The sequence below is a fragment of the Mustela lutreola genome, chromosome 3, assembly GCF_030435805.1.
Source record: "Mustela lutreola isolate mMusLut2 chromosome 3, mMusLut2.pri, whole genome shotgun sequence".
In the NCBI taxonomy this organism is placed as follows: Eukaryota; Metazoa; Chordata; class Mammalia; order Carnivora; family Mustelidae; genus Mustela; species Mustela lutreola.
In genome coordinates this window covers 30,374,376-30,398,183 of record NC_081292.1, presented here as the reverse complement: position 1 = coordinate 30,398,183, position 23,808 = coordinate 30,374,376, and the positions used below count along the sequence as shown (strand labels likewise).

The window sequence follows — 23,808 nt, the reverse complement described above, 5'->3', positions numbered from 1 at the left end:
ATGTATAAATGTATTAAGAAGTAGAAATAAACAAACCAAAATACTAAAAGTTATGTTATTTTGGGAGAAGAGATTCTAGATCTTTTTTTTTTTTTTTTTTTTTTACATTTCTCTCTTAAAATGATTTTAGAAGCACCTGCATGGTTCAGTCAGTTAAGCATCTGCCTTCGGCTCAGATCATGATCCTGGGGTCCTTGAATGGGGCCCCTTCCCTGAGTCGGGCTCTCCACTCAGTGAGGAGTCTTCTTTTCCCTCTGTCCCTCCCTCTGCTCATGCCCTCTCTCTCTCTCTCAAATGAATAAATAAAATACCTTTAAAATTTAAAAAATAAAAATGATTTTAAACATTTTAAAATATTAGTTTTCAATGTTTGAGTTTACCTCCATCTTTGTTAAAAATACTAACCTAAAATTACATACATGTATTTCAAAGATTATAACTAGAATTTAAAAACCCTTAAAACCCTTAAAGGTTGTATTTGAATTTTCCAAGAGCTGGAAACCCTAATTAATCCTTAAAAGCAAAGGTGTTGAGCATGGGAAGTGCTTCTTTATACCAGTCTTTCAAAAACCATTACTTGGAAATCAGCATCATGGGCAAACATCAGCTGTCCAACCTTGCAAATCATTCCACACCACCTTAAGGGTACAGGAAAACAGCAAATTTTCCCCGATTTGGGGGAGGACTTCAGAGTGACAAATCCCAAAGTAAATGTGTATGACTGTGACTATTGAATTGACAGAAACTGGTCACTCTCTAAATGGTGGCAGAACCTTTCTGTGTTTTAGCAGAATATTTTGTTCCTAGCTCCTTTTTAGCACTCTGTATTAGTGCGCCTGAGTATCTTTTCACAGATAATATTTCAATTACTAAAATCCATGCTGGAGCATATATTCTTCATGTGCCCTCCCTCCTAATGCACAGACACTGGCATATAGTAAGACACCACATCTGTTTTGGGAATGAAAAAGGAGTGTGCAAAGTTGGGTCTTTTATTAATCTTAAGGCGGGTAATATTATTTGACATTTAATGTTCAATATTTCATGTGAAATATGCTTTATAATGCTTTTTAAAAAAGATTTTATTTATTTATTTGACAAAGCAAGAGAGAGACCACAAGTAGGCAGAGAGGCAAGCAGAAAGAGATGGGGAAGCAGGCTCCTAGCCGAGCAGAGAGCCCGATGTGGGGCTCGATCCCATGACCCTGAGATCATGATCTGAGCCAAAGGCAGAGGCTTAACCCACTGAGCCACCTAGATGCCCTTATAAGTATTTTTTATGAACTTATGCAAATTATATAGAACCAAGTTTTGGGGTCAAAATTTTGAATGAGAGGATAGAAACATGCCTTCAGTTTAATAATGATAGACATTTAGTCCAGGAAGAAACACTTTTGTCAGACATTTTCATAGACCATTCAGCTGCCAATTTCATATTCTATTATTACTAAACAAATACTAGCTGATGGCCTGGTATAAAAAGAACCAAGGGACTTAAATAAATTCACTCACGCAGTCTTAGTTTCCTGGTGTGTCAAATGGGAATATCACTTCTTGTTTGTCATACCTCATGATTTTTATATGAACCAAATTTTTTAAAATGTATTTTTATATATTTTTAAATTTTTATATTATAGAACATATATTCATATTTATACACATTTTATATATAAACATTCTGAATCAGTGTAGAAATATTACTTGTCATATGCAAAAACATATGATAAGTGATCTGGAAACAGTGATTTAAACCCAAGCTCTCTGTCTTCAGGGAATTTATGATACCATTACAAGCTTGAATTATTCAGCTTAATAATGGGAGTAACCAATGGTTTTTTGGAACACTGAGCAGAAGGACCATCATGAAGAATCAAACCATCAGGTCCTCCTATTCCTAGTATAGACTTCAGGAACCTGTACTTCCAGCCACTCAGACTTTCAGACAGTTTGGAACCTTAATTTTGGTAATTTTGCACAGTTGAAACAGTGACAAGAGGCAAAGATTCTTATTGTTCTTTTTGAGTTTGTTTTACTTTGAATAACATATAATTTCCAAGAAAAACCATGGACCATAACTTTCCCTAAATTGTATTTCTCAAATTGAGACAGATGAAGGGAAAACCGAGGTGGGAGCAGTAAAAAAAGAAAGAGAGAGCCCGAAGGGCAGGAAGGGAGGGCGGGAAGCTGGAAGAGAGAGAAAGGAATCAGGACCCTCTGGGGAGGCTCCATCAGCAACTCACTGTCCCCTGGTCTCCTAGGCTTGTGAAAATACTCCACTCATTTCCTCGGGAAGGATACTTGATAAAGATTTTAATATATTTGTATAAAAACTTTAAAAAGTATAATAAGCACCCCCCCCCCCCAAAATCATCATCACCACCGCTACCACCAAACCAAAAGGAAGGGAGAGATTGTATTTCAGAAGTAAGTTCATCCAGTAGTATAAAATTGGCACCACTAAGAAATTCTGCCACTTTGCGTAAATTCAGGCATGTCCAAGATATAAATCAAGTCCACCTTGAACTTGGACAGTTTGAGTTTTACCTGGAAGAACACAGAAGAAATTGCTCAGGTAATAATAGCCCCGAGATTTATGCAGAGCAGATGTGGGATGTGAGGTGGGGAGTAAACCACTCCTATCCCTCTTTTATCTGGGCCCCCATTTCCTGTAACTCCACTGTCTAGGGAGACCAGACCAAATTCTGGACTTGCTATAAACTTTACCCAACCTTCAACTGTACTCATTTTTATGTAGTTTTATATTAAATCATCCAAGGCCCTCACAGAATCATAGGGTGAGTTTGTGGTAGCTTTTCCCCAAATTATTCTGGGATGTGTTTGGATTGGCGTTTAAAAACCAGTTTTGCTTGTCTCAGAATATAAATCAAAGAAATAATCATTTCAGGACAGATTCCGACCCAAATATCTCAATACAGCCCAAGTATATATACAGTCAGGGGAATGTTATATGTTTTGATACATTTTTATAAAATGCTGTTGGTACATCAAGAAAATGTTTTAAAACAAATCATGTTAGTACTACACTCAATCAGCATCGTGGAGTAAAACAGAAATCATATAATCTGAGAAAATATATTTAATAATTGGTGCCAATTTTTAGATGGTGGTCTTTTGAATTTTCTAAATTTCCTAATTAGGGTGTAGCAAATTTAATGACAAAGAACTGCACACAAGCCCCTAATTACAGTGGAGCACCATTGATATGGAAGAGCTAAAGAAAGGGTAACTAACATACCATCCATTTTGCCTGTTGCTTTTCCACAAAATGCATCAGAGTTCAAAACTATAAGATGAAACACATTCAGCCAGCCTGTTTTCAAAAGCTCAACAGTCTGTGTTTTTGAAATGCACTAATTTAAATTTAAAGACACATATTTAATGTTTCCCCTTTGTAGGTTTTCAGCAGCAAACACACATGGAGTCACCATCTGTTTTCAGCCTGGTTCATTACCAATTCATCCCCTGCTCTGTATTATCAGATCAAGAGGGTGGACATAAATTTGGCCACCTGGGCACTGGTGTCATTAACGTGCAGTCCTACCACACACTCATAAAGTGGTTTTGCTTGGAGCTGTAACTTAGTGGTGCTTCCTTTTTTCCATTTGATCAATGTTGAGTTTTGCTCAGTAAGCTCTTAATAATGTAATTTCAGAACAAGCTAGAGAACACCAAGAACTTTCAGGAGTCTTTTGCCTACATATCCATGGGAAAATGATTTGTGTTTTCATAGGCAGACACAGACCAACAGAACATGGCTGTCAGGAGTAGGATCAGAGAGAAGAGGGGAAAAACTCAAAGAGATACACAGAAAGACATAAACAGGGACAGAAATACATACAGAGTCCTCTCCTTTTTATTTTTAAATGATACATCTATAAGAGGGTTTAGACTGTTTCAATATAATTTCTGAGCATAGCTCGTGACTGAAAATGGTTGAGTCCACTTTTGCTCTTTGTTGTAAAGGAAACCCATAGCTATTCATCCCAAGTCACTTACCACGAAATAAAGGTGTCACATTTAAAACAGATGTTTTTAATTAAAACTTTAACTGACCCAGTGTCACTTTGCAAATTACATGGAATTGAGAACTAATCTGATACATTATGAGTTAATTAAAACAGATACATTGCCCTGATTCCCCTTTAAACATTGAGCAAAATCATAGACACACAATTATCTTAGATATATGATAGGAAGTACTTTAACAATTATATCCGTAAGAGAAGTTTAATGTAACTGAAAACTTATACAAATAACATAAAAATTCTCACTCCTGACTCTCATAAACACTTTCTTCTTGGGATTCTGGACTGATACAATTTTTAATAATAAAAAACTCAGAAAGAAAATATTGGATCATTAATAGAATCCTCTACTGAATAGCTCCTTTATATGCAATTTTGAATACGAAGATGTCATACAGACACAGATTCTTATCTCAAGGGATTTACAACCAGTTGGTGAAATAAGAATAATTCACTTATTGGAAAAAGGTATAGCATTTTATTTAAAAGTGATATTAATTACATTTACAGTAGAAATTCAGAGGAGAGTATCAGTGATAAGTCAGGGAGGTAAAGCTCCATGAAGGAGATGATGGCCAAGGGGAACCTGGTGAAGAATGGTATATTAGTCTCGTAGAGCTGCCACAACAAAATACCATAGACTAGATGTTTAAACACAGAAATCTATTTCTTATAGTTCAGATGGCTGAAAAGTCTAAGATCAAGGTGTTGGGAGGTTTGGTTTCTTTTAAGGCCACTCTCCCTGGTTTGCAGATGGCAGTCTTCTCACCATACCCTCACATTGCCTCTCCTCTTGCACACATGCTTCTAGTGTTTCTCCTCTTCTTCTTCTTCTTCTTTTTTTTTTTTTTTTTTTTTTAAGATTTTATGTATTTATTTGAGAGAGAGAGAACCAGGTGTGGGGTTGGGGGTGTGGAGCAGAGGGAGAGGAAAAACTCTCAAGAAGACTCCACAGTCATGATGGAGCCTTGTGCGGGGCTCCGTCCCACCACCCTGAGATGATGGCTTGAGTCAAAATGAAGAGTTGGACATTCAACCAAGTGATCCACCCAGGTACCCCTCTTTTGTTCTTCTTATAAGGACATTAGTGCTATTGGACTACGGCCCCTCCCTTATGACCTCATTTAACCTTCATCACCTCCTTGAGGTCCTTATCTCCAATACAGTCCCACTGTAGGTTATGCCTTCAATGTACAGATTTTTAGAGGACATAATTCAGTCCATAAAAGATGGGATTTAGATGTGGATATATACTGTGGGGTGGGTGGTCAGTGATGTGATATGATATGGCAGTCAAAGATTAGTCTCCTTAACAAAGAATAATTATAAGCTATCATTAATAGAAGTTTTTAGCTTATAACTGACAAAATTTTAAGATATTTAGAGTGTGCAACATGGGGATTTGGTATACATATATGTTATGAAAGGGTTCCCCTCACAGTTAATCAACAAATTCATCTCACATACTTAGTGCCCCCCCTTTTTTTTTGGTGAGAAAATTTAAATTCTGCTCTCTTTGCATATTTCAACTCTACAGTACAGCGTTATCAACTATTATCAACATGAGATACATTAACTCCTCCATCTTAACAGTCTTATAACTGAAAATTTGTCCCTTTTTATCAACCACTCCCTATTTTCCCTACCCTGGGGCAATCACTTTTCTACTCTGTTTTTGAGTTTAATTTTTTTTATTCCACATATAAGTGGAATATAAGCTTTTTCTAAGCTTATATTACTTAGCATAATGCTATCCAAATTCATATATGTTAGGATTTCTTTTTTTTTTTTAAGCTGAATATTTCATTTTATATACATATACATTTTCTTGGTCCACTCTGTTGGTGAATGCTGAGGTTGTTTCCATGCCTTGGCTGTTGTGAATAATGCTGCAATAAACATGGGAGTACAGATATCTTTTCGAGAGAATAGTTTTGTTTTCTTCAGATATGTACCTAGCAGTGGGATTTCTGGATCATATGGTAGATCTATTTTTAATTTATCAAGGAAGCTCCATGTAGTTTTCCAGATTGGATTCACCAATTACATTCCCACCAACAGGGCACAGGATTCCCTTCCTCCACATCCTTATAATAGCCATCCTAAGAGACATGAGATGATAGTTCATCATGGGCCTTCTGGGAGTTTGGGGGGATGACAAGAACCATTTTAATGGAGATTGTGGAGAGATTAGGCTTTGGAGTAAGTTAATATTAGTTAAAATTGAGTGTGAAGGATTTTTAAAATTGACTTGGGATTAACTTCATTATTCAACATTCATTTTGTTTCTAGTTTTATTGCATTATAATGGACATATGGATTATATTAGTTTAAGGTATACAGAGTAGTGGTTAGATATATGTCTATATTGTGAAATGACCACAACAATGAGTTTAGTTAATATCCATTACCTTACAGTTATAACTTTTTTTTCTCATAGTGAGACCTTTAAAATCTCCTATAGCCATATATATATATATATATATATATATATATATATATATATATACACAATATTATTAACTAGTCGCTGTTCTGTACACTACATCCCCAGAATTTATTTTATGGTTGGAAGTTTGTACCTTTTGACCACTTTCATTCATTTAGTTTCCCTCCCCCTACCTCACCCCCTGCCTCTAGCAACCTCCAACCCATTCTATGTTTCTTAGAGTTCAGTTTTTTTAGGCTCCCATAAGTAAGATAGTAAGTATTTGTCTTTTTCTTTCTGACTTACTTCACTTGCAGTGATGTACTTAAGTTCCATTCATGTCGTCACAAATGGCAGGATTTCTTTCTTCTTTATGACTGAAAATTATTCCATTGTATGTATAATAAACATTTTCTTTATTTATCCTTCAGTGGACACTTACGTTGTTTCCATGTTATGGCTATTGTAAATAATGCTGCAGTGAACATGGAGCTGAAGACCTCTCTTTCAGTAGTGATTTTATTTCATTCACATGTATACCCAGAAGTGAGATTTCTGTATCATGTGATTGTTCTATTTTTAATTTGGGGGCAAACCTCCATAGAGCTTTCCGTAGTGGTTAAACCAGTTTCTACTCTCATCAACAGTACAGGGAGGTTCCCTTCTTTCCATATCTTCACCAGAATTTATCTCTTGTTAGTAAGTTTTTTTTTGTTGTTTGTTTGTTTGTTTGTTTGTTTGTTTTGACAGACAGAGATTACAAGTAGGCAGAGAGGCAGGCAGAGAGAGAGAGAGGAGGAAGCAGGCTCCCTGCTGAGCAGAGAGCCCGATGCGGGACTCGATTCCAGGACCCTGAGATCATGACCTGAGCCAAAGCCAGCGGCTTAACCCACTGAGCCACCCAGGCGCCCCTGTTAGTAAGTTTTGATGATAGCCATTCTAGCAGATGTGAGGTGATATCTCCATGTGGTTTTCATCTGCATTTTCCTTATGATTAGTTATGTTGAGCATTTTCTCATGTACCTGTTGTCCATCTTTAGAAAAAATGTCTACTTACATCCCTTATTCATTTTTTAATTATCCTATTTCTATTGTTGAGTTGTATGTGTTTCAAATATATATTTTGGATATTAATCTCTTATTGGATATGAGTTTTGCAAATATTTTCCTGTCCCATAGATTGCTTTTTCATGCTGTTGATATTTTCTGTTACTGAGAAGAAGTTTTTAGTTTGAAGTACTCTTATTTGTTTTTTTGTTTGTTTGTTTCAGTTGCTTTTGCTTTTGGTATAAAATCCATTTACTGCCAAGACCAATTTCAAGGAGCTTACCCCATATATTTTCTTTTTCCTTCCTCATATATTTTTTCTAGGAGTTTAACAGTTACAGATATTATATTTAAGTCTCTAATCCATTTTCAGGGTTTTTTTTTTTTTCATGTATGGTGTAAGGGGAATCAGTTTTATTTCTTTTCATATGGCAATCCAGTTTCCCAGCACTGTTTATTAAAAAGATAATTTCCCTTTGTATATTATTGGCTTCTTTGTTGTAAATTAATTAACCATATATGCACGGGTTTATTTCTGGGTTCTCTATCCTGTTCCATTGGTCTACATGTCTGTTTTCATGCCAATATAAAACTGTTTTAATTACTATAGTTTTGTAATAAAGTTTGAAATCAGTAAGTATGCCCCTAGTATTGTTCTTTTTTCTCAAGATTTCTTTGGCTATTTGACATCTTTTGTGATACCATACACATTTTAGGATTGTTTGTTCTATTTCTATGAAAAATGCCATTGGAATTTTATAGAGATTGCATTGCATCTGCAGATCACTTTAGAAATATGGACATTTTAACATTATTAATTTTTCTGTTTCATGAACATGGGAAATCTTTCCATTTATTTGTGTCTTCTTCAGTTTCTTTTATCAGTGTCCTACAATTTTCAATGTACAAATCAATCACATCCTTATATACCTAAATATTTTATTCTTTTTTGATGCTATTATTAATGGGATTGTTTTCTTCATTTCTCTCTCTCTCTCTCTCTCTTTTGAAAGAGAGAGATGGAAAGCAGAGAAAGGGGGAGAGAGAGAGAGAGAATCTTAAGCAGGCTTCACATCCAGGGTGGAGGTTGACCAGGGGGGCTCTATCTCACCACCCTGAGATCATGAGCTGAGTCCAAATCAAGAGTCAGATATTTAACCGACTAAGTCACCCAGGTGTACCCCGTCTTCTTCATTTCTATTACTTATTTTTCATTGTTAGTGTATAGAAACACAATTTTTTAAAAAAGATTTTATTTATTTATTTGACAGAGAGAAATCACAAGTAGTCGGAAAGGCAGGCAGAGAGAGAGAGAGAGAGGGAAGCAGGCTCCCTGCTGAGCAGAGAGCCCGATGTGGGACTCGATCCCAGGACACTGAGATCATGACCTGAGCCGAAGGCAGTGGCTTAACCCACTGAACCACCCAGGCGCCCTAGAAACACAATTTTTGCATATTGATTTTATATCCTGCCATTTTATTAAATTTGTTTATTAGGTAAAACAGGGTTTTTTGGGTGGTATTTCAGATTTTCTATATATATAACATGTCATCCACAAATAGAGATAATTTTACTTTTTGTCTGATTTGGATGTCTTTTATTTTTTATTTTTTTCTTGCCTAAATGCTCTGGTTAGGACAGCCAATACTGTGTTGAATAGAAGTAGGAGAGTAAGCATCTTTGTCTTATTCTTGGTCTTAAAGGAAAAACTTCCAGAATTTCACTGTTGAATATGATGTTAGCTGTGTGTTTGCCATATATGGCCTTTATTAAGTTGAGTACATTTCCTCTACCCACTTTGCTGAGGGTTTTTATCATGAAAGGATGTAGTATTTTCTCAAAAGCCTTTTTGCATTTATGGAGGTGATTATATGATTTGTATTCTTCATTTTGTTAATGGGGTGTATCACATTGATTTCCAAATATTGAACCATCTTGTATCTTTAAAATAAATTCTACTTGATCACGGTGCATGATCTTTTTAATATATTGTTAAATTCAGTTTGCTAATATTTTGCTGAGAATTTTTGCATCTGTGTTCATCAGGAATATTGGCCTCTAGTTCCCTTTTCTTGCAGCATGTTTGTTTGATTTTGGTAGCACTGTAAGGTTGTTCTCATAAAATGAGTTTGAAAATTCTTCATCCTCTTCTGTTATCTGTAGAGTTTGAAAGTACTGGTATTCTTTAAGTGTTTGATAGTATTCACCGGTGGGGGCACGTGGGTGGCTCATTTTTTAAGTGTCTGTCTTCAGCTCAGGTCATGATCCCAGGGTCCTAAGACTGAGCACCACATTAGGCTCCCTGCTCAGTGGGGAGCCTGCTTCTCCTCTTCCCACTTCCCTTGCTTGTGTTCCCTCTCTCTACTGTCTCTCTCTGTCAAATAAATAAATAAATATAATCTTTTAAAAAGAAAAAAAAAAAAATTCACCAGTGAGGTTATCTGGCTTTAGATTTTTGTTTGTTGGGAGGTTTCTATTTGCCAATTCAATCTGCTTACTAGTAATTGGTCTATTTAAATTTTATTTTTTTACATGATTCAGATCTGGTAGATTGTATATTCCTAGGAATTTAGCTATTTTTTCAAGGTTATTGAAGTTGTTGGCATGCAATTGTTGATCGTAGTTTCTTATGGTCCTTTTTGTATTTCATTTTCATATGTTTCAAGAAATCTTTTGATTTCTTCATTGATCCATTGGTTGTCCAGGAGCATATTGTTTAATTTCTGCATATTTGTGAACTTGCCAGCTTTCTTCTTGTAATTGATTTCCAGTTTCAAACCTTTATGGTGGGGAAAAATGCTTGACGTGATTTTCAGTCAAGATTTAAGAAAGATTTAAGAAAATTTATTATGAATTATTTTGTGGCCTAACATATGATCTTTCTGCAGAATGCTTCATGTATACTTGGAAATAATGTGTTTTCTGTTGCTGTTGGATAGAATTTTCTGTAATAGTCTAACATGTAGTTTAAGTCCAGTGATTCCATATTGATTTTCTATCTGGACAATCTTTCCATTGTTGAAAGTGAGGTTTTGAAATCCTCTACTGTTATTGTATTGCTTTTTATTTCTCCTTTCAGATCTGTTAAAATTTGCTTTATATATTTAGGTGTTTCTGTACGTAATAGGTATATAAATATTTATAAATATTACATCCTCTTATTGGATTGACCCTTTTATCATTATATCATGACCTTCTTTGTCTCCTATTACAGACTTTGGTTTAAAGTCTATTTTGTTCTATAAACAACAGTTACTCCTGCTTTCTTTTGGTTTCCATTTACATGGAATATGTTTTTCCATCCCTTCACTTCAGTCTATGTGTGTCCTTAAAGATACACTGAATCTCTTGTAGGCAGAATATAGTGGGTCTTTAAAAACAACAACAACAACAACAACAACAACAACAACAACAAACTCTTATCCATTTGGTCCTTTTATGTCTTTTGATTGTAAAATTTAGTCCATTCACATTTAAAGCATTGCTGATAGGAATGAACTTTCTATTGCCATTTGTTCATTGTTTTCTGTTTTATAATTCCTTCATTTGTTTCTTTCTCTCTTCCTTTGTGATTTGGTGGTTTTCTGTAGTGTTATGTTTTGATACCATTTTCTATTTTTTGTATATCTACTGTAAATTTTTGCTTTGTCGTTACTAAGGCTTACATAAAATGTCTTGTAACAGTCTGTTTTAAGCTGATAGCTTCATACAGAAACTTTACATTTTTATATTCCGCCCAACATCTTGTGTTTTTAATGTCACAATTTATGTCTTTTTATACTGTGAATCTAGTAACAAATTATTGTAGTTATGGTTATTTTTAATACTTTTCTTTCAATTTTAAAGTAGTTATGTTATTTACATACCCATGTTACTTGATAGTGTTTTGAATTTAACTATATTTACCTTTGCCAGTGAGTTTTATACTTTCATATGTTTTCCTGTTACTAATTAGCATTCTTTTATTTCAGTTTGAAAAAGTCCTTTAAAATTTCTTATAAGGTCAGACTAGTAGTGATGAACTCCTTCAGTTTCTGTTTTTCTGGAAAACTCTCTTCTTTAATTCTGAAGGACAACTTTGCTGGGTAGAGTATTTTTGGTTGGCAGGATTTTTGTTTTAGCTTTTGTTTTTCCTTCAGTACTTTAAATATACCATCCCACTCCCTCCTGGCCTACAAAGTTTATGCTGAAATTCTTCTTATAGTCTTATGGTGGTTCCCTTGTACATAACATGCTGCTTTCTTAATGGTTTTAAGATTCTCTCCTTATCTATAACTTTTGACTGTTTAATTATAATGTTTCTTAGCATGGGTTTGTCTAAATTCATCTTATTTGGTTCTCTCTGGGCTTCCTGGATCTAGATGTCTGTTTTTTTTCCTCCAGGTTATGGAAGTTTTCAGCCATTATTTCACTGAATAAGTGTTTTGCCCTTCCTCTCTCTCTTCTTCTAGGAACTGTATATTTTTTTAAGATTTTTATTTATTTATTTATTTGACAGAAAGAGATCACAAGTAGGCAGAGAGACGGGCAGAGAGAGATGGAGAAGCACGCTCCCTGCTGAGCAGAGAGCCCGATGGGGGAACTGATCCCAGGATCCTGGGATCATGACCCGAGCCGAAGGCAGAGGCTTTAACCCACTGAGCCACCCAGAAGCCCTTCTAGGAACCTTATAATACATATTTTGCCATACTTGATTGTATCCTATAAGTCTCTCAAGCTATCTTCACTCTTTCATTGTTTTTTTCTTTTTGCTCCTCTCATTAGATAAATTCTACTGCCCTGTCTTTGAGCTTACCTATCATTTCTTCTGTTTGATTTAGTCTTCTATTAAGCCCCTCTATTGAACTTTTGGGTTCAATCATTGTATTTTTTGGCTCTTTGATTTATTTGGTATGTTTTTATATTTTCTATTTGTTGAAATTTCTCACTTTGTTTATTAATTGCACTCCTCAGTGAGCATATTTATACTATTATTTTAAACTATCAGGTAAATCACTTATCTCCATTTTATTAAAATTTGTTTCTGGTGATTTATCTTGCTCTCTTATTTGGAACATAGTCCTGTTTCTTCATTTTCCTTGACTCTTTGTGTTGGCTTCTGTGCATTAGATAAAATAGCCACTTCTCCCAGTTTTGATAGAATGGTCTTGTGTAGGACATGAACTTCATCAAATATCCTAGCCCCAAATATTGGTTATCTCTCAAACATTTGTGATTGTCCAAGTTGGCTTCCTTGTTCTTAGTTTCCTTCAGAAGCTAAGAGGTATGCCAAGGCCCATCAGTGTCCCAAAGAGGAGGCTCACATTCGTCATCTAAATGCAAGCTGACTGGAAGCTGGACCCTCAGGGAACAGCTGGGAAAGTATGTTGCCTCCAGAAAAAAATTGAAAGAGGGTCATTTTGCCTCCTCCCTCTGTGCTGGGAATTATAGCCATGGTGGGAGAAGGCAGTGTTTCTGTACCCATTCTGCACTGCTTCTTTGCTACATTTCTGTAGGGGTCACAAATACAAGGTCTATTAGCTGTCAGTGCCCAGAGACCTGGGAGGCTCATCCTTCATGCAGCATCCGTGAAAGCTGTGGTCACAGACATATATATATATATAAGTTCCTTCCAAAGAGATACTGGTAACTTGGAGTGGGATGGAGGGAGAAGGTGGAGGTGGTGTCCAAGAGCTTCTCTGGTCTCCCTGAAGGATTGCCAGCCCCTAAATGCATGCTAAATTAGAAGCCTGACCATCAGGCATAAGCTTTTAAAGTATGTAGACAAACCCTTTCCTGGGAAAGACTGTGAGATGGGCATTTTTGCCATTTCCTCTGCACTGAACCCTAGGAGAATAGCCATTTAGGAATTCTTTTTTGGGGTGCCTCAGTGGCTCAGGTAGTTAAGAATTCCTTTCTTGTTTGCCACAGTCCTGTGGGATTTATGAATGGAAGTTCCATTGGTTAGCAAACTCAGACAATCCAGGGACCTGTCCTTCAAGTGTCAGCACAAAACCTGGGGTGCAGACATATATAGAAGTTCTTTCCAGTGGGATACTGTTGACTTGTATCTGGCTACAGGAAGGTGGCAAGGGAGGTGTCCACTGGTTCCTGTGGTCTCCAGATAGGATTACAGGTAGTCCCTAGACATGTGCCAAATTAGAACTTTAATCCTCAGTAAGCAGCTTTTAACATATACAGTGGATGTCTTTCAGGGAGATAAGCAATTTTACCTGCTCTCTCTGCACTGAACCATAGGGACAAAGCCACAGAGAGTATTCACACCAGTTAACAATTGTTTCTTTGCTTGCTAGGGTCTTGTGAACACAAGAGCTGTTTAGAGGTTCTGTTCCTCAACAGAAGTCTTAAAATTTGTATTGGTTGAAACCCTCCCCTTCTCATGGAGAAGCTAAAGTTTGGAATTCCCTCTTGATGATATGGTGTTATGCAGGGAGTGGGATTTATGGTGAATGTATGTCTCAGTCTTTCCTACCCATTCCAATGTGGGTGTTTTCTCATTTTTCCAATGGGTAGGAGTCACTCATGTAGTTTCTAGATCTCTTTCTTAGGTCATTACTCTCTAGCTGTACATTCAGTGTACCTATGGAAGGAGGAGAATTCAGGATCCTCCTATTTAACCATCTGGTTGACTGCCCACTAATAGATTTTACAGATTGCCTATTCTTGTTGCATAGAGTAGGTATGTGAAGAAAACCTATAGGGATTACGTGCTACCCTGACTATCTAATGATATTATATGAATCTTTGGAAATTTGACAACAAATTGTTGTACTACCATCATCAGGATGTCAGTCTCTGCCATCAAAATGAGACACTTCATTAGAAGTACATATCAGTGTTCTAATTCTAAATCTAAGCAAGTTGATTATTTAGCTCGAACATTCTTTTGACTTTTTTTGCTTTTCTGTATGTTCTGACAAAGTTTCAACTAATAAATAAGATAGTTTCTTGATCCCAAGAAAAAGTAAGTTGAAAAACTGCATTACAGAGTAATGCCAGTCCATGCTAAGGTCACGAATAACCCCAAATTTCAAGAGCTTAATACAATAAGGGTTTATTTCTTATTCATCCAAAGTCTGAGTTAGATTTAGCAACTACCCAAGAAAACTGTTTTCCATGATGTGACTCAAAGGTCTAGGTTGTTTTCATCTTGTGGCCCTACCTTTACAGTCCCAACCCCAAGAGAAAAGAAATGCAGAACAGAAACGTGCTCATAAATGTCCTTTTAAATGCTGGAAGTGACACACACAATTTCCAGCCAAAATTCCACTGGTTAAAATCAATGATGAGGCCCCACCCAACTGCAAGAATATTGAGAAATGGGATGCTCCTTATTGATCAGAAAAGAGGGTACTGGTTATGGGTATGCCATCGGTGTTTCTGCCATTTTTATTTTCCAGGTAGTATATGTAGGAAAGAACAAATTTGGGAGAAGTGTGTGTGATGGGAAATAAGGTTAGAAATATACTTATTAAATTTAAAAATGTAATGAAAGTCCTCAAAACTTTATACTAGTTTACACAGTAAACAGTGAAAAAAGTATTTTAAAAATTATTCTGCTTTCCAGTTAAATACCACTATTGTGTATGTGTGTGTAATACCTAACTCTGTTCAAACATGCATGGTCCTACATCAGAGGGCTGTTACAAAAGTGCCTCAATAATTACAAGTTTTAAAAAATCTTCATTGTTGAAAATTACAAACCCAAGGACCTATAATTCACAAAATGCTTGTTTTGTTGTTCACTTGATATAGTTTATTAAATTTGAAAGAAATAAAGGAAAATTCTTTCTTGGGTCATTGAGATAATTATTTCATCATAAATGTAGATGAAATTGGTAGGTGATATGGTAACCTGAAATTAAGTATCATTATCACATTTGTGTAAAGAGTAGTTTCCAAAGTTTTTTGAGCATTGACTTATTTTAAGTTCTTTCTACACTGAAAACGTTTTCAAGGAGATTATAAAGTATTGGTTGGTTTCATTCTTTGAGTGTAGAGTGAGGAAAATAATTTGAGAAGACCAAACTCCTCAATTATTACAAATTTTTTTAAATTATCCTTTACTTCTCTTGAAATTTTTATTCTAAAATGAGGGGGAAGGAAACAATGTAAACTTTAAATGCGAGCTTTTAGTCACTGTTAGCAACTACCTGCTCCTAATTCTTCTTACTGGACACTTTTCCAAGTCTCTTTACTGATTCATGTCTAAGAGTTGGGTGATTTTAAAGCTTTTCTCTCCTCCTTAGACATTGTCTCTTGGCATTAGCCCATAAACTTGGTGCTCAGTGCCATTTATACAATGATATACACCACAATTGCATCTCTAGAGATGCACTTTTCCCTAAGCTCCAACCACTTCTCTCCTTCTTTACTGCACCTCCCAGCGTAGGTCACATTAATTCTCATCTGATTACTAAAATAACCTGATAACTTATCTTTCTGCTTTTAATCTGAAAACCCACCTTCCACACAGGAGCTCAAGTGAATAGGTTAGAGGACTCAAATCCTATCATCCCCTTGCTTAAATCCTCCAATGATTTCTTAAGCACTTAGAATAAAGCTTTTGCCATAGCTTTCATGACCCTTCCTGACCTAGCTTTTGAATACTCCTAACCTCATGTTAGTCCCATGACTATACTCTAGCAACTCTTCCCTTTTGTTTGTACTTTGATCGCACTGGCTCTGTTTGCACATTAGGGCCTTTGCACTGGCTGTTGCCGGCGTCTGAGCTACTTCCTTCCCAGATCTTCATACACCTAGCATCTAGGCTTCATGCCAAGGTTCCCAGAGATGCCTTTCCTGACACTCCTGCCGTTATCACGTAACCCGTTCTCTTGTCTCTAAAGTGGAGGAGATTGAGAGGACATGCCATGTTAGTCTCAAAATCATCTTTTGTTCAAAGTGAACCAGCCAAGAAAAGAGGCACCACAATCATTGCCTGCAGTTTTACTTTTTGTAAAGAGTAGGCATTCACTGCATACTCACTTTTCATAAGCTAAGGCAGGAAATGGAAACTAAACTCTAATGGAAAGAAAAAAATACCAAGATAACAGGGAGCACAGTTGAAGAATTATGGATCTCAGAAGTACAGTAAAGACACCAGTAAGTATAAACAAATAACCATTTTTTAAAAAGAGGGTTTTTTGGTTATATTTAAAATGAGTCCACTGCATTAATTCACACATTAGGACAAAGGAAGAGTTCATCACTGACACACACCACAGATAAAGGACAAAAGGTCTTAATATTGGAGAGACAGAGAATAAAGAGAAAGTATAAGATTATCTAATCAGAACACAGGGGTTTGGATATGTGAGAGGACAGTGGTGCTACTTATACTGGTAAAAAAGTTAGGTAGGGGAAAACTTGGAAAAATTTTTGTTTTTTGAGTTTTTACTCTTTTACTTCAGTTTTGGGCCTGAAGTACATAGGATATCCTATGGCAAATAGAGAAAGCTAGAATTGGAGTTAGAGATCGAGAGTGGAAATGGAACTTTGAGACTTAGCCACACAGAAGGTCATTTGAAAAATGGTCTATGCTTTCTGTACAGTTACTGGACTCCTGCAGAGGCAGAGGATGCAGAGCTGAGGTAGGCTTGGAGGCAGCCTCTGAGTTTGCCAGGACAGTCCAGCAACTAGCAGGTTACCCACTATGTCCAGGCTGCCCCCTGTTTTTGTGTGACTGGCAAACCACATTTTATGAAAAGGTTGAAAAAAAAATCAAAAGAATACTATGGTGAAACAAATGAAAAGTGTATGAGATTCCTATTTAAATGTCTGCAAATAAATTTCTATTACAATACAGTCATACCCATTTGTTTACATCCTGTGTATGGTGGCTTTTGTACCACAGTGGCATGGCTGAGTTGCTGTGACCAAGACCACATGTCCTGTAAAGCCTAGAGTGTTTACTCTTGGGCCCTTCATGGAAAAAGTTTGCTAACCCTTCTTCTCAAAAACAGATTTTGGAACTAGATTCGTTCTTGAGTCTTAGAACTAAATTAGCAAGAAGAAAGAAGGAAACCAGTAGGAGAGACTCAAATAAAAAGTTGAATGTGCACCTGGGTAGTATGCTGCCACAGAGACTGAGGTGAGAAAACCTGAGGTGTCACTCGGCTAATGAAGGTTACAATCCCAGACTTACAACTTCACTTTTCTGTCTTAAAGCATACCCCTAGGGGGCAAGGTTTGAAAAGTAGTTCATGATACACTCCAGAGTGTTTCTGGGAGAAGACAGAAATCACCCTCTTGGGTATGAAGTTGACCTGGGAATCCAGAAGGCTGTAACTCCCATGTCAACTTCAATCTCTTGGTAGTGTTTCCTTGGAGCACCTTGGTTGGGAAGGATTCTGAGACTTGTGTTTAGCTCAGCAGTGGTTATCAGTGTCTTCTAATGTGGGGAGTGGGAGGGGGAGGTGGCACATGGCAGTTTGTTGTAAATGATTCGTCATAGATTAACATGGGAAATTGTCTAAATCTTTGACACATTTTTCAAACTGCTTGACCTCTCAGATTTTATGTTTATCACTTGCTTTCAAAGTCATAGTTACCCTTACATCTCTGCCTTCGTGATTCAAGGATATTAATCATTATGGTAAGCACATCCAAGTGTATCTGAAAAGAACCCTTGAAAATCTGACAATGATCATCCCAGGGCATTTAATCTTTTCTTGATCCTCACAAGCTATGTGGGTAAAGAGAAAGTAAAAGGGTACTGTGTTTCATGTAAACAATTACAGGATCTTATTCAGTAAGAAACAGGAAGCTATTTAAATAATAGATAGCACTACCAATATGTCAACAGGAAAAAGAAATGGTAGGAATATTAATAATCACTGGAGTGAAGCTTTGGCAAGAATATTTAAGATAATGAAGCAGTCTAGAAGAGAGACAATGAGAAACTTAGCACAACCACAGCACAACCACAGCCCTAAGAAAGTAGAGGTGGGGAGAAATTCAGGAGACACTTTTGACGTAGACTCACTAGAATCTAGGAATTGATTAGATGGAGGGAACAATGGGAGTAAATGATGATTACAAGAGTGTTCATGTAACCAACTATGTGATTTTATTAACTATTATTATTATTTAACTAAGATTTTATTAATTATTGAATGGGGAAGGCAGGAAGAGGAATTATTCTGTGGTGACTACATTATTTGCTTGTTTGCTCCTAGGTCTATGTCCTTCCCTACAGAGGAACTATGTTACTGAGGCTCCCTGGTTTCCTGTCAGGTTTGGGCAATGGCAGGTATGGGCAGAAGAGTAGAGGTTGGAAGGCAGGGAGAAGCCAGGCAACATTTCTCAGGGTGACCCGATCTTTTCCAAGGTTTTAGTTCCCACCAGATAAGCTTTCTGTCTTTGGTTCTGGCTTTCTCTTTGGTCATAGCTCTAGCCTCATATATAATTCTAGCTCTAGCTGGGTGGCTTCTGGATTCCAGAAACTCAACCTCTTCCTGTTATCCCCTTGCCCTAAGGGAGATAGTAGCTTCCTGCTTTTGTTAATCTGAGTGATCTTGTCATCCCCACTTCAGCTTCTTGTCTCCTTTATTACCTGTGTAACTGGTTCTCAGTGTTAAACTCCCCATTTGAAATACCTCAACTGGTTTATTTCTTTGGAGTCCAACTGACACGGTAATAAATTCAGTTTTAAATACATTGAGCTTAAGTGTGTGACTTCCTAGTCAAGAGCTCCAGTAGGCTTGGAAATCATTACCAAAGGCTTGGAGACAGAGAGCTGGGTTGGGAAATCAATAGCATATAGTTTGTATCTGAAGCCATAGGTCATATTTCCCAAGTTGAGGAGATGAAGAGATTAAATCTGAAAGATTAAATAGTCGGCTCACTTATGACAGATCAGTATTTTGAATTTAGTCCAAGGAAGAACTTGAAAAGACCAAGAGAAGTAGGGAAGTAGAAAACCCAGGTTAGGAATGTCATAGAAGATGAGAAATGAGAAATGAAATTTCTGAAGGAAAGAGCACAATAAAATCAAACTTGGTGGAAATAGCAGAGAGGGCACACAAAAAAGGATCAAGGCATGTAAGGCAAATGTTCTCATATTAGCAAGGGGAATGTCATTGCTCCCTTTGTGAGAACAAGGACAATACAATGGTGGTGAAGAAAAAGATAAGGGAAAAAAGTCAAAGCCATCAATGACCATAAATTCCTTTTTCAGGAGAGTGGACAAGGAAGACCTTGAGAGAAATAGCACCTAAGTCAGAGGAGAGGAAGAGCTAAAGAAATGACATAAGTGGATACTGAAGACTCCACAAAAGTAAGCAGGATGAGGCCAGATGCTTGAGTGGAATGGTTATTCCTTTTAAAAGAAGGGAGAGGATAATGTGATTGGTCAAGATATATATTTATAGGGTTACTGATTCTACCTTTTCTAATGATACTATCAAGTAATATCTACCATGCTCAAACTTCTAATATGAACAGAGGTATGCACCTTTTTCTTATTCATAGCTCTCCTCAAAAAAACAAAACAAAACAAACAAAAAAGCGAGAGGAGGAATCACACACTTGAGGCTAAATTCTAGCTTTTCTCCCAATATTTCTAGCAAAAGATGAAAATTTAGTGTACACAGTGATTGCTATTAGCATCTTAAAAAACAGAGACATTCACAAAATTGGCTTTTCCTAAATGCTAATCTGTCAAACTTTTGTGATGAGGACATTTGGTATTACATATTTGAAAATTGCTAAGAGAATACTACTAACTATAGTCCCTATTCTGTACCTTGCTTTCCCCATGATATATTTATTGTATAACTAAGTTTGTACCTTTTGACCACCTGCACCCATTTCCCCAACCCACACTTCTTAACTGACAAAGTTGTGACCCCATCACTTACTTCTACAGATGCTAAGCTCCCTGAAAATATTGGGGGAAACCAGTTTCATATATTCTTTATTTATATACACCTGATCTTTTTTGTATTATCCTGAAGCTATAAATTATACTGTAGTATGTGTGTGTCTCTGTTGTGTATTTGCTTATAACTCGGAGGCTTAGAAATCAAGCAGTTATAAATCAATTCCCACAAGAAAAAAAATTGGGGCAAATAATGTCCAGGCATCAAGCAATAGATTGAAGGGAACTGATGTTTCCATAAATACATTGTTCTGTTAACAAGAAAGGAAGGTCTTCTAAATAATTTAAATGCTAAGAACAGAGGCAATTAATAACAGGTCATTTGCATAACAATTCAAAATATGCCCTGTGATGACCACACTTCACACATTTTACCTAATTTAATCCTTAAAACAGCCCTACGAGTAGACAGTACGGTTACCTCCATTTCACAGAGGAGGAAGAGAGCCCTAGAGAGAGAATTTGTCCCAGGCTACTCTGGAACGCAGGCAGTGTGGCTCTCAAGTCTTTACTCCTGGGTCCCCTGGGTGACTCCCACAAGTGTCAGGCTCTTGATTTTTGTGCAGATCATGATCTCAGGGTCATGGGATCGAACCCTCCATTAGACTCGGTGTTCATCATGGAGCCTCCCTGAGATTTTCTCTCTCTTCCTCTGCCTCTCCTCTGGCTTGTACATGCCCTCTCTCAAAACAGTCTTAAATTTTTTTTTTTAAAAAGCCTCCTAACCACTCTAGTGTAATTTATACCTAGCTCATTCCTAGATATATTTACTAAAAATTTCTGCCTTTTTAAAAGGATTATTTAGGGATAGAGTTGTTAAAATATTGCTTTTTTCCCCCCTAAATGTACCTCTAAAGAAAGTTTCCACAATGAATAATTTTGAAGTTTTTTTAATGCACGAAAAGAACATCTCAGAAACAGAACAGGTATTGACTTATTAACGACGAAGCACTCACTATATAAAGAAGCCCCCTCCCCACTTAGTAAATAGGAATATCGTGTAAATAGACGTGAAAGGAGGTGGACACTTTAGGATTAAATGCAAACCCTAAAGTTGTCTACAACATTCATATATGGCTTATTATTTCATAGCAATAATATTCTCATAACGATGTATATGACATTTATACGTACTGGTAGGATGTTTTTGACTCAAAAGTTTAAACAAAAATACTGGAGAGGTAGTTTTGCCAATGCAAGGTGATTAAAAAGAAGGCCTTACCTTGCTTTTTTTCCTTAAACATCTGTAACCATTTCCCTTTGTTCTGATTTTCTTCTGGATTAGTCAGGAAGATAATGATGCTTATAGAAGACGCCAATTCAAAACCCTCTAAGAATGGATTCCCACAACAACACAATGATGTTTTTGAAACAACTGCTCTGAAATTCCCCGGGGTGTGTGTGTATGTGTGTGTGTGTGTGTGTGTGTTTGGGGTGGTTCTCCATAGTTTTCTTCTGTCTTAGAAAGGATTCTGGCTCCAAGGAGACCTGTTAAGGTTCATCCAGGAGTTACAGGGACTCATCCTGTTTTTCTCCTCAAATTCTGCATCATGGTCTCGTGATGGTAATTTCTATAGTGACCCAAGAGTATTGGTAGGTACCCTGTCTCGGTAAGTCAGGGATGGCTTTAAATAAATATAAATGCATATGTATATATATATACTGAAGCTTGAAACAAAAGTTCGAAAAATTCTCTAGCTAGCCAGTAGAACATCATGAGGAGTGCTAGAAAGGACAGCATGTAATTCCTCAGTTGTGTTTCATAAAGGGATCACATCTTAGGTGTAAAGAGTTTTAGCTTCTGCCTGTCACCTGCTGCTCGATTTGCAGGAGACAACATGGAATGAGGAAGGTCTACAGATATTAAAATTCTTTGACACTGGTCATTTGAGCCTATGTACAAACTAGCTTATCCTATTCTTACAGTGAGAAATAAGCCCGGAAAAAAAAAAAAAAAAAAAAAAAAAGTCAAGGGGCAACAAAACATTGGTCAATTCTCAAATCTAGAATAGCCATTTACCAGACAATGATTAGGAACCACTAGAAACAATCTGACATAATATTAATCAGGTATGACTTGTTACACTTCAGAAAGCATAAATATACAGTAAGGAAGAGGTTCCTATGTAGCCCACAGAGTTATGTACAAGTTGGAGCTGCTGTGAAGCTGAGCAGGAACTCCTGGGACACCCCCCACTCCCCCCGCCCCAGCTCTAAGCAGATCTCCGCACACAGTTATCCTTGCAAACGCACAATGTGAGAAATCAAGGTCACCAGTGAAATAGCTCTTTGCCAGCTGAGGGTCTTCTTTCCCATAAATATACAAGTCTGGGCTCCAGGGTGGTCCATGGCCTCACAGGTCTTGCCCCTTCATGGTGCCACGATCTCTCAGTGCTCGTGGAGCCGAGGCACGTGCTGGACCCCTAACTCCTGCTTCCAGTGATTCAGGTCAGGAGCTCCTGCCTTCACAGTCTCCAGATGCAAATCAAAGCATAAATAACAGAGACCACGCTCGTGGCTCCTCCGTTCACAACGTTACTGGGAACAGATACTGGTCAAAGCAGCGCAAAAGCTGCACGCCAGGGTCCACGAGTGGAGAGGAGTTTTGTGCACTTTTGCAAAAATAACCCCCTCCCCCAAAATCTACCCTACATGTCTTTTATTTTACTGGTTAGCCCTGTCTGTAGCTAGGAAGACACTGTGTTGCTCCTGGGCTCTTTCTATCAGCTTCCTCTTCTTTTTCTTGTTCTTCTTCTCCTTTGCCTTTGGGGTTCTCTTTCCTACACCAGGGAAAAGAGAAAGAAATGAAGACATGTCAGAAACGGTGCTTTCTCTAAGAAAGAAAACACAAAACATTAAGAGTTTTACACAAAGCCCATCTGGAAAACATCACCTATGGAAAAAGCAGCCTCAAAGAGAAAATTGTTCACATTAATTTTGACGGAATAATAATAATTTACTAAATTGGATATGCTGTCTAAAACAGAGACTGATCTTCCTGTTATAGGGAACTGGCATATTTAAAAACCTCTCAGTGGCCTGATCAGTCTTGCAAATATCATCCTGCCACAAAAATTCCACTTATCCCCTCCGACTTTTAACAATGCTACCCTTTACTAGACATCTTTACATCTTTCTACAGCTCCACATGTCAGTGGGTCAAAAAAAAATAAGCAGCTATCTACAGTAAATATACCAGAAGTTTCCATCTCCCTGCCCCTCCTCTTCCCCAGGCGAAAGAAAGGTCTTGCTTTTAACATTATTCCTTCCCTGTTCTCCGAAGACCAGTATATGAAATGACATAGGTGGAACTCTTCATTTTCTATAAAAATTCATGAGGGCATCGTTCATTATGTGACTTAGGGCTTCTTACCCAAATTCCCTAGACCAGTTATTGTGAGCAA

At 37.1% G+C, this 23,808-nt stretch overlaps 1 protein-coding gene across 1 annotated transcript in view; it reads right to left on the bottom strand.

The window, feature by feature from the left end:
- Positions 1-21,278: 21,278 nt before the first annotated feature.
- Positions 21,279-23,808, bottom strand: part of RSPO2 (R-spondin 2) — a 156,487-nt gene continuing 153,957 nt past the window's right edge. Inside the window, exon 6 of the mRNA XM_059165777.1 lies at positions 21,279-23,184. Coding sequence (XP_059021760.1) covers positions 23,069-23,184 — 116 coding nt within the window. The 3' untranslated portion in view covers positions 21,279-23,068. The remainder of the gene's footprint in view (positions 23,185-23,808) is intronic.